General features: G+C 41.7%; 1 protein-coding gene across 5 annotated transcripts in view; it reads right to left on the bottom strand.

Moving 5' to 3' along the window:
- LOC147020366 (ephrin type-A receptor 5-like) overlaps window positions 1-12,504 on the bottom strand; it is a 285,255-nt gene that overhangs the window by 156,717 nt on the left and 116,034 nt on the right. For all 5 annotated transcript variants that reach the window (XM_085895675.1, XM_085895672.1, XM_085895673.1 and 2 more), the window contains one exon: window positions 4,180-4,335. In XM_085895675.1, coding sequence (XP_085751801.1) covers window positions 4,180-4,335 — 156 coding nt within the window. The remainder of the gene's footprint in view (window positions 1-4,179; window positions 4,336-12,504) is intronic.

The raw sequence follows: 12,504 nt of genomic DNA, 5'->3' as shown, positions 1-12,504 counted from the left end.
ATCATGACTCTTTTCTCCCACATCCCTCAGGTTGTTATAGCCACTGTCCCTTCAATATAAAATGACTGTTGCCGTCCCCACTCCTGAAAGCCATTCATAATTGAATGGCTCATTGCCATTATTGCCTTTTCAACAGATAGTCGTGAAAAAATATTCTTGTTAAATTCATGCATAAGACTCCACTCATCACTCATTAAGCAATACTGTAATGGATGATAAACTAATTATATATTTTCAAGGAAGTGGAGTAATAGTTCTGTTATGTGAAACACTGCAATCCGGCATGCTTACAGAAAACAGACTTTTTGGAACCATAGCAGTATTTTCCATCCAATAATTATGTACCTTTGTTCTATAAAAAAAAAGTTCTCCGGAGGAAGGCACTCCAATGTTGAAGTTTTATGTCAATCACTCGAATGGTTGTGGAGAAAACTGACTTAAAAGCGAATAAAGGTGAAAAGTCAGGGTGGAACAAAAAAGAAAATGAGGGTGGAATAAAAAAAAAAAGTGAGGGCCTCGGCCGACAATCCACAATATGGTCGAGGATGGTTGTGGATGTCTATTATAAGTATACCGTTGACACCAGCATTGTCTGTCCGTTTTTGGCATTTTCAATGTTTAACCACAAGAGAACACTCAAAACACAGGAACAGGACACAAGGAGAATTCAAATACAAGAAGCAATGTGATTGGTGAGGACACAGACCAATCCATAACATGCAGAGTCATTCCCATTGGAATTTAGCGCAGCATCACATTGAAACTGCACTTACAGCCTCTGAGGAAGGGAACTAGTCTGTTCTCAAAACGTCAGGAAGCAACAAATATTTTTTATTCTTTACCACTCAGTGTGCTGCTTTTCCCACAAATACTCGTTTGAATACTGAGCTGCAGATCTTCCACAATGCATGACTGTGCTAGTGGAGCATAGTGGAGGCAAGCGTGCATTCTACGTGCATCTATAGTATATATACTTCCATGAACATGTACAGATTCTATACAAATAAATGTCAATGTGTGTCAGTGTGTCTCCTCAATAACTCCAAAACCATGAAACCAAGCAGCCTGAAACTTTGCATGCATACGAAGAAAACTCCAAGGAGGTGCAAGAGTGAAAATTGGGCGTTTGGGTTAACTAAAACACCCCTTTTGAAGATAATCAACGGCCTTGTATAATTATATCCTTTATCAGGCACATCCTCGGTCACTGCTCTCTATGGGGTCTTAAGGCATGTCCTCGGTAACCTTGCTTGGGTCTGAAGCCACCATGTTTTTTGGCCTGCTCAACCATGCCTTGACTTGGAATAGGCCGCAACGATTTCTTAACGATAAAGGTTTTTTATTTTTTCCACTTTCCTCACTCATATCGAACGCCTGTTCTTAATAGCTACGATTTGCTGTATACATCACTTTTGTAAGTGCTAAAGTTTTCAAATTAGGAGGATGGAGAGATTTTATGCATTATATGATACGATTTTCCATGATCTACTCTCACGGACTAATTAAAGTATATCATCAAAATATTATTTCGGTTTTGAGGATCAGATAAGGTCCGGATTAAATAAGTGTTGAAATCTGTTGTAAAATCTGATAACTTAAAGAAATAAACGAGTCATAACTAATCCGATATACCGATTTAGTTTAAGCAAATAAGGCTATGTTTCCTCCACCATACATACACAAAAAATGTGAAATTGCCAAAGCATTACACTTATCATTTTTCTCCTGTTTAGAGAATTCTATTGAGTGAACAAAAATTTAGGAATGTGCTAAAATTAACCAGCTTCATTGAGCTATATCATTTAATGCATTCACTGATTGACCTTACGCCTTGTCCCCCAGAGGGACTGCCAATCCATAGCATCTGCCAGATTTGTGTCGATATTTTTGGAGGTTTTGTGAGGTGCTCGACACAGATTCAAAGCAAATATGGTGAAAAACGGACGTTTTAACGTTTGCATGGACCCTGAACCAATGCACCAGTTGGTACGTACACAGAAGAGCAGGCAACATGGCAAATTTTCTCTAATGTTTATTTCACAGGCGATTGAACTTTGTGATGTCTCCAGCACTATTCTGCATTAAGGAACAACTCGTTTGTGGATAAAAATTTCATTAACTGCTGTGTACGCAGTGAAGACCGGCTTTAAAGTTAAAGGGATCCAATATGGAATGCAGCGACAGCCTGACCAGCCATTCCTTATCAAACATTTAATTGGAGTGATTGCTTGAGTGCTCAGGGCCACTTGCCGAGCACAAATTGTTGATTGTGGTACTGTGCTATGTTATACTGAACGAATCATTCACTCACTGTGAAAACTTTTGCCGCACCACATCATTTAGAGCGAGTGGTTCATGCTCCGTCACCCTGAACACGTTCGTGCTCCGTCGTCCTGAGCGAGTGGTTCATGCTTCATCGGCCTGAGTGAGTGGTTTGTGCTCCTTCGTTCTGAGCGAGTGGTTTGTGCTCCACCATACAGAGCTAGTGGTGCATGCTCCGTCCGTCATTCATTCTGAGCGAGTTGTGAAATAACACCCGATTTCCAAGCCGTTTGCTGTATTAACATGTTTTCTAAATTACCAAGCCAAATTTTTTTTTCCACCCATCACATGCAGCTGTTGATAAAGAATAATGTTTGTGAATATATCCCTGAAATGTCTATATAAATGCAATGTTGTTGTTCGGTGAAAGCTACTCAAGATTTCTGGGTTGTATACAGTACATACTGAAGTGGGTAATCTCACTGACTCCAACCTGCCGATTTCAGAAAAATTGCTGATATTGGCTAAGCACAAATGTATGTATGTGTTTGTGTGTGTGTGTGTGTGTGTGTGTGTGTGTGTGTGTGTGTGTGTGTGTGTGTGTGTGTGTGTGTGTGTGTGTGTGTGTGTGTGTGTGGGTGGGTGTATGTGTGTGTGTGTGTGTGTGTGTGTGTGTGTGTGTGTGTGTGTGTGTGTGTGTGTGTGTGTGTGTGTGTGTGTGTGTGTGTGTGTGTGTGTGTGTGTGTGTGTGTGTGTGTGTGTGTATGTGTGTATGTGTGTATGTGTGTATGTGTGTATGTGTGTATGTGTGTATGTGTGTATGTGTGTGTGTGTGTGTGTGTGTGTGTGTGTGTGTGTGTGTGTGTGTGTATGTGTTTTTTCATAATACACAACATATTCTCTCTGCTAACTTCCCTTATCCACCCCATTCCCTCTCTCTTTCTCTTTGTCCCATTCTTGCTCTACCCCCCCCCCTCCTATTGCAGTGCAGTACCCTCTTCCCACACCTCTCTCATTCTTCCCTCCCCTCTCTGTCTCTCTGTAAATATCCTGACGGTGGTCATGTCTGGACGGGTTTGTCTCTGGACGTGTCCAGGCAGTGTTTGTCTCCAGATATGTACCAGTGGGGTTCTTGTCCAGACGGGAGTTTGTCTCCGGATGTGTCTGATTGGTGTTTTGCCTCCGGCCAGCTTGGCTCCAGACGTGTCCGGGCGAAGCTTTTCTCCAGACATGTCTAGGCGTTGTTAGTCTCCAGACATGTCCGGAGACAAACACAGGCATCAGATAATAAAACACAGGCATCTTATCTGGCCATTTAGTCTCTGTTATAAGACAACATTTCAGAGCATTGTGCATGACAGTACAGCCTTCAGACTTGGCACAGGTGAACGGGGCTATTTTGGATGCTGGTGTGTGATTGGATGTGTGTGTTTGTGGTAAAACTCTTTTCTCAGTCTCTACGTCTTCCAAAAAAGAATGAAATACCTTTTGCACTTCGGAGTTCAGTGTTTTGGTTCCATCTGCTCAAATCCAATGCCTTCCTGCATGGGACTTGTGATAACATTTTGATAATTTCAACTTTTTGGTAATTTTAGCCTACCTTGAACATTGATACACACTTTCACGTTTGTTCTTCATGAAACAAATGGCAAACTCTGTAGAAAAGTAAACAAAATGCTTTGACAAAGTGAAGATGATCTTCCTCAATATTGTGTCTGCACTTGGAGTTTGGTAGGAAGAAGGAGGAAAGGGAAAAGAGTTAGGAAAGGAAAAGGGATGGAAATGAGGTGAGATAGAGACTAGAGAGGGTCAAAGATTTCCTCATTTTGAACAAGCAATGTGTAAACAATTCCCCAAGAAGGAAAGAGTATGAAATTGGCAAACAAACGAATTGTTTCTCAACTCTGTGACACTTACGAGAGCAAGGATAACTTGGTGGGTCAGTTGAGGCTCGGTAGAATGCTGCATGACAGGTACAGGATGCTGTAGCCTCCTTCAAGCTGGAACTGTGTACTGGGCATACTTCACATGGCTGTGCTCCTGCTTCAGCCTTGTACGTCCCTGGACGGCACGCTGTGTGGATACAATTAGGGAAATCTTTAGCACCATGTAGACATATCTGATTCTAGTTGACTTCTTGTCAGGATTTGATTCTGTCAATTTCAGAAATAAAAACATGAATAAGGTCAAATAGTGGGGTCTGCCAAACAAATCAAGCAAAATGAAGAACTGAAAAACACATGACTTAGGGACACAAAAATTCTGGGGTTGTTTTGTTGCCGCTAACAGTGGAAACAAAAAGGAAAAGACCTTTGTTTTTATTTTATTTTAATTTTTCTTGTATTGCTGAGAAATACTGCCCTCACGTGCATCTTCCAGTACTTAGTCTACAACCTCTTGGGTGTGATTCCAGTAACAAAAGCTGTTATCGAGCCCATTGCCAGCAGGATGACACCATATTGCAGAGCATGCAAACTTTCAGAGCAGATATTAATCTGGCTGTCACATCCATTCACTCCTGCGCACCAATGCACAGTGTATGGTTTTATGACACTACCGATTGACTTGCATGGAAGAGACTCACGTCCTGTGGGCACTTAGTTTATGTACATGGTGTGGACAGTCTAAAATGACTGCTTGGCAGTAGATTCTGCTGGAGTAAATGAAGCACTAGTTTTGGTCAATCATTATGTCATAATTGAATACATAATAAATATATGGCCCAATTCATATTTACACACATGTAAAATAGACATTACATTACAGCTAGCATGTATATGCCGACTGAACCAGGGAAAGACAATAGAAGTGGTGCTCAAAACTACTTTACGCCATTTCAGTAAATTCAATAAAAGTTGCACAATAAATAAGTAAATAAATAAATATATTGAAAGGAAGAATTATAAATAATGTCCCTGACGATTTTGCATAATCATGAAAGTACCACATATTGGATGTATCACATCAGGTCCACAAGAATACCAAAATTCTGGCATCTCCTTTTCCATCTCGTACACAATGCCTAAACATTCCTTCCTCAACCCCTTTGTCACTCTCCTCCCAACGTTCCTTTCTTTTCAACTCCCAACTCTCTTCAATTCCCTAATCTCACTTTAATCCCTTTATCCTACCATTTCCTTTTCTTTCCTTAAACCTTATCCTCAATTTCTTCACACCACCCCCAACCTCTAACCCATGATATCCTTTTCACGTTACACATAATACGTATGAGTAGACGACCCCTGGCAAAATAAAGCCTGCCAGTAAACAAGACTTGGAAGAATGCAGCACATACATGATCGGCCGTGTTCATTTACCTGTGTCATAGCTTACTTGTAACTTGTGTTACAAGTGAAACAAAGTAAAGTCATACGTTTAAAAAGAATGCAACTAGAAGTATGATCACACTACTTTATCTCTATCAGCGGTTCTGAACCGGGGGTCCGTTGACTCCCAGTGGGTACGCAATGCCTCATTAGGGGGTACATGAGATACATTTTGATTTGAGGCAGTGAAAAAGAAGCTGTTTGCACACGTAGTAAAATATAGAAATAACTGAGTCACCATTAAGAGGAGGTATGTGCCACCTCACACCGAGACCAAGGAGTACGCTGATTGAAAAAGGTTCAGGACCACTGCTCTATAAGTTTCACATTAGCACAATTTAGTTTTCGGTTCAAATCCCAACCATATAGTATGCAGACTTCTTCGGGGAAGTGCATCACAGGCACAATGTAAAGGATAATCAATGCAACCTGCAGATTCCCTCCATATGTTGATTGGTTGGTTCTGCAAACTGAAATAGACAGTAAAAAAGACGAGATTCAGATAAAACTTACAAATATAAAAGACTTTGACAAAGAAGAGCTCGCCAGCACAAGTCACTATTCTTCTGCCTGTTCTGCTGACTGAGCTTGAATAAGAAAGGCTGTTGTAATAACTGCCAACTGGAAGTCTCAAAAGCTGATGAGTGACCTTTGTAGCATTTTTATTGCACTCCTACATCTTTATATACAATTCAATTGCTGTCATCAAATTTGACATGAAAGTCCACAAAGTGGGTTTGATTTGCACCAAATAACAAGTTGGCTCACGTCACATTTCACAACAACCACTATTAATCATAATTATTACCAAATGCTATAAATCAAAGCCTACCTTGCTCCTAATTAAATACACGATCAAAGTGATTCCAGAGAAAGACATCTCACTCATCTGCTTGTGGTCCTTAATTGCAATTCACCGGCCTGTCAATGTTTGTGAGTTTGATCAGAGAAAGGCCTGGTACAAGGATGTTAGTTAATTGAACTCGGCAACACGACCTAAATCATTCATCAATGTTGGACACACGTTTCCATCGTGGGGCATAATCAACAAACTGCACTGCAAATCTGCAATTCATTACCTCCACCAACGACAATGGACGGTTATGTTTTCACCCCTGTTTGTCTGTCTGTCTGTCTGTTTGTGAGCAGGATATCTCAAAAAGGTATGGACGGATTTTGACGGAACTTGGTGGACAGGTTGGGTGTGTGACAAAGATGAATCGATTAGATTTTAGTGAAGATCCAGATCCAGATACAAGTGGTTTTCTTTTTTCTGACCTTTCAAGTCAATTACATATCAGCCACCATCTTGTTTCTGGCACACATTAGGACAATGAGAGGGATTTCCACATGACAGTCATGTGGTGGATAGGTGGTCTCATATATGTGCCAGTTTGAAAGACATTATGTTGAACAGAGCTACAGTTATTTAAAAGCAATGCAACTCTCACTCTAACCACTCTTATACAATGAAGCAACCCTTAAGAGGTCAACTATTGGCACAGATGGATCAAATCAACAGGACATTGATTGAGGTATGCTAACCACAGTGGGAAGCAAGAAGAAGCTGATACTTCGGCCATTAACATTTCATCGAAGCAAAGAGGGTTTATTCCAATGCTCTTTTCCTCTGATGAAGGGTTAATGCCCAAAATGTCAGCTTCTCCTTTCTTTCCAAAGTGGGTAGCACACTTTGATTAACATCTGTCGAACGTCCTGATTTCATCCATTGCCCTGCCTGTCCACCAACACAGATCGACACTAGATTTCATTAGTAAGACCGGTTCTTCTTTCTAAGTCCTCACAAATGTCATTACTGATCAGATGTTTAAGAAATCGTACATGCACATCTTCTTTGTCACAAATTAATAAATATACTAGCCGAAACCCCATCACAGACAGAATCCTTTCATTCAACCACCCTCACCAGCTCACCCACACTCGAGGGACAATGGACTGGACAGGGCGTGCTTGCCCCCGCCTACTCATCCCCCGCCCCTGCCCCATTCACCCCCCCCCCCGCCTTCAGTTTGCTTACCCCCACTCAAAAATTTAATTACCCCGGCCCCACCCCCGTCTTTTCACTCCCCGCCCCCCGTCTCGATTCCCTGCCCTTCTTGCCCCCGGGCCCCCGCCCCCTGTCCCACCCCTCACACTCAACCCTGCCTAATTCACCCCAGCCCCCGCCCACTCATCCCCCGCCCCATTTCCCCCATCTCCCGCTTTCAATTTACTTACCCCCACCCAAAAATTTGCTTATCTTGTCCCCCGCCTCTTCACTCCCTGCCCCCGTCTCTTCATCCACCGCCCCCTCTCAACGAAAAGTGTTTATTCCGCTTCAGAGTTGAAAGTTGACTATTGCCGCTATGTGTGATGCACTCTTACAGGTACGAAGTTTCTTTCAGTCCAGGTCACAGTACCGAGAAAAACGTGACGCGACTGCTAGGAGGAGCACAAAATTGGTCCTTCAGTATCATCAGTAGTTTATGCTAATGCATGGATACATGGGTGCACAGGGGTGTGGTTAATGCGAATCAGGTGACCCGTCCATGTCCCAATGCTGTGCTGTGCTGTGCTGTGTTGTGCCGGTGTCTGGATTAAAAATGCTGTTCCCATTTCAGTCTTCATTCCTGTCCATTGAGTACATTACAGTAACGAACTTTGTTTGAGCACATTCAGTGACAATGATCCATTGCATTTAGCCAACAGAGAGAACTTCATTCCCACATGTTTTCAGAATGTCACGGTTCACCTCCACACAGCAAAGACGAAACAACTCAACCAGCTACCTGTAGCAATTCCAAACAAGCAGCTGGCCTCCACAGAATGGAAAGGTTGCCACAGGTAATGGAAGGGAAAAACACAACTTAAGTTCAGTCAATCAACATAAGAAAGCAACACCAAGGACATGTCTGGGCTGAATGGTGCTCTTAACCATTGTCGACCACCATCCAGCCAATTGCAATGCATATTATTTTAAGAAGTCCTACAATGTATGGAAATCTGAAACTAGCAAAAGTTATCAAATCAATAAAAAGGAAGAGGAACGTCAGAGTGGTGGAGGGATCCTAACTTACGAACAACATGTCCAATATCTGAAAAACACTGTGTAGGCTTAAAGGCAATCATGCAGACAAAACAGCATCGTTTGAGCCATCTCAAGCTTGTAGTGAAAAACAGCTGTGTCTGCTCAAAGTAAATGCATGACAAAGCTGGAAGAAAACCACTACGTATGAATATATGAGCCCATCAGGAAACATAAGGGGAAGAAGTATAAGGGGTAGATGGAGAAGGGTGAAAATAAGGAATTAGAATGTCATGCCTTGAGAAATATCAAAATCAATATTTTGCTGCTGTCCAGAATAATCAGGTTAATGATTTATTTATTTTTTACTTATCACTTATCAAAAGCCTGAATATTCGGTGTCGTTAGGACGTGTGGAGCAAATTAATCATCATGATATGTTCATACGGAACAGCGGAAAGGAGGTTGAAGCAAATATAGAAAGTAATGGAAATGATCCAATAAATTGACAACCCAATAATTGGTAAAAATGCTATTCTCAAGCAGCAATGCACATGCATGGAGATACTTAATGATTTCCCCATCATTACATCTGACTTAACGAATAAAATAAATCTGTGGTTGAAATTATAATCTGTATTTTAATAGGATAATCAAGTTCCTCCAAAGTGACATCTTTTTCCTGTTCTCTCAAAAGTATGCAATGTGCTCCATGTTCCGATCAAGTTTCCAGGTCAGGTCCTCGGAGGCATATGGGATAGGGCTGTCATGTGATTGAGTTCACAAAATCAAAACCAGGAGGTTCAAAAGGAAACGGTCAGTAATATTCTTGTAATGTCTAATAAGTCAAGTCATCAATAAAAGGAGGGGGGAGATGTTGAACGGATGTTTTTTTTTTATTTCAATGTACATTTGATGAAACACAAAATACTCCGTTCGAATAAAGGAAGGATTACAGAGGATTTTTGAAGGATGCCAGTGAAGAGAGCAAGGATGCGTTGGCCTTGTGCGGAATAACTAATGTTTGTTGAGAAATATTAATGCATTTCTTGAAGGGCCTTTAAAGCGTCTTGGCACCAGCTGTAGAAATACTTTTGAACTTCCCACCAAGTGTTTTAGATTGTCCCTTTCATGTGCTCCGACACTACAGTCATGGATCATATCGAAAGCAATATGCTGCTTCCAGGATTCCTGCAACCTTCACTGCTCGTTGTTTGCGGTTACAGCACACGTGCCTGTGAGTCAACGCTGTCATCTGTCCTGGAGCCAGTTTAAGTATACCCAAAGTCTGCACACCCAAGATCGATGTTCAAATATTACTTAAATGTTGCAGCATCGTTTGAAACTACATAAAAAGTAATCCAGGAACACACTCGACCTTCAGGAGAACATGTCTCTGGTCAGATTACTTGTTTCATGAACGGGACAATCCTTCTTCTTGCATCTGCAGCACATGATTGCAGGAAGCATAATTTGTAGGTTAAAGCAGGAATTTGGAATTTGGAAAGCATGCTGTGATAGGACACATACTCTTCACAAATGACACTGTGGAATCTTTTAGATCCACCAACGAACCTCCTTGTAGATGGGATGCCCAGTTTAACCTCCATATGAGGGATGGCACATACGTTGATGAATCGCCCTGCTTAAAAAAAAAAAAAACACCTGGATGGCAGTTTAAAGCTCTGTCTAGATTCGAACTCAGGCTGGACAGCTCAGAGGATAGTCATTGTGCATGATTTGCCAGTCTAAAGTGTTCTTCATCCATATTCGGCTGAACCATCAAGTTTCCAACTTTTCACGAGCAATTTGGTGCTCTACCCAGACGCCGTTACTGTCGAGCAGTTTCTTTTAAAGATGATTTTTTTTTAATGTTCTGAACACAGATATCATATTTCCTCCTGGCCTTGCTTGTCTCCAGCACATATGAACTATTTTTTAACCTCTTCTTTTAGGTTTTGAAAAAGATCAGAATCAAAGTCCAAGATTGCTTGTTCCTTTGAGCTTTTACAATGCCATATGTTTATCATGCATTGACTTTTTTTGCTGAGAGTCATAAGATATCAGGTTATTCTTTATGAATTAAATTTGAATATTGTTCATTTGCAAGATTCAACTCAATTTGTCTCGGTTATAAAATCGACGCTCGAGGCATTTCATGACTATTTGCAGCAATTAAAAACTGGGACACGATTCGGAAGTTTTGAATTTTTGTTTGACACTTGTGGGTCGATGTGATAATGGGCCATGATGCATATTCTTCTTCTTTAATGGTTCCAAATATTCTGATATTGTGATGTCAGCCCAGGTGAACAATTTTGGCCCAAGTCTTTTTTGGAACCGGATCGCAAGGCCAGACGTTTGACTGTGCCAGGAATTTGATATTTGTTCAGGATGCCGGTGATAATGCGCCCACCCGTTGTGCAAATCGCCGTGAGATCTTTAACGTCCACCAACTTCCCCTGTCCTGGCAGATGAATCCTTTAGTATGACTTTTTTAATAATGGACGGCACACAGTTTGATGCTTCGTCTCCTCCTTCTCCTTTGTATGCAGCACAAGGCTGCAAGTAGCATCATTGGCTGAGGGAATGGCTGTGCCGCTGATGCAATGCCCCTATTAACAGTGCACTGGTACTCAATTCGCCGACCTCGGATGGACGACAGGCTGAGTCAAACCCACCTGGTGTTAATTCAACGAAAAAGGGGCTCAAACTCAGGACCCTAAGATCCCAAGCCAGCCACCCTAACCACTAAGCCAACACCAGGCTTCGATGCTAAACCCTGCATGTGAAACACCAGGATAGCAGTTTATAGCTAGGCCAATATTTGAACCCAGGCTGGACAGTTTATAAGAGAGGGTGCACAGCTCTCGGCTATCCTCCCAGCCATTTAGAGGCCATGTGTATACTATGCACATTATAATTGTGGAATATATGACTCCTCAATACTTTTTCCCATAATAACCCTTTAGAACCCCCCTGGCCTTCCATCCTTCTCTCCCTTTTCTTTGTCCTCCTCACCAACCCTTCGATCACCCCTTTTTCCACTACATTCCTTTTCCCATTTTTTTTCTCCATCTCATCTACACTTTTCTTCACAGTGTGTGTATAACATGCAAATGACCTCCAATCAAGGAATTTTTAAGGTAACCTCAATGAGCAAACCAATTCTGTTTCATTCATCGCCAGCAATCCTAACCCTCCACACTTACACCGCCCCCACAGATTGCAGGCTGAACCAAAAATGTGTCCTGACTGAAGACCCATTATTAGCCCTCTTTTCTTCTTTTTCAAGTGGATGCTTGTTGCAGAAAGCAGAATGTCCAGCCAGGCTTAAATGAAGCTTTTAAACTCGACAAACATGCAGGAAAATTATAGGATTTATATCTTTTCTTTAAAATAACTCTTAAAATGGAATGCAAAATACAATTTCAAAATTGCTATCCATAATATCGAATAGGCTGGCAGGTTAGCCTCAATGTGTACACATTTGCCCATGTGCTATCAAGTCTGGGTTTGAATCTCGTTGCAGCTATCAAGTACAAGCCTGGTGTTTCACGTGCAAGGCGATCCATCAATGTGTGAACCATCCAAACGGATCGACTTTAAGGTGGAGGACCGTCTGCTAGCACTGGGGGCGTTGCTGGACGTTAAAAGATCCCACGGTTTCTTTTTGCAAAAAGCAGGTGAGTTATCACCACTTCCCCAAATCAATGACATATCCCTTCCACCTTCAGTCGAACATCAGGCTTGGCCAGTCATTTCCAGAAAGACTTGGACTGGAAGCGCTCCCCAGGCCGACCACACAAGGTCAGAATAATTGAGGCCATTAAAGGAGAAGAAGACATAAATCATTCTGCAATTGTTATTAACCACCAAAGTAAAATAACC

Source organism: Eptatretus burgeri, chromosome 9 (genome assembly GCF_056783735.1).
Source record: "Eptatretus burgeri isolate ZD-2024b chromosome 9, Ebu_testis_v1, whole genome shotgun sequence".
In the NCBI taxonomy this organism is placed as follows: domain Eukaryota; kingdom Metazoa; phylum Chordata; class Myxini; order Myxiniformes; family Myxinidae; genus Eptatretus; species Eptatretus burgeri.
The sequence above is the reverse complement of the archived record's forward strand: the minus strand, read 5'-3'. Positions and strand labels throughout refer to the sequence as shown.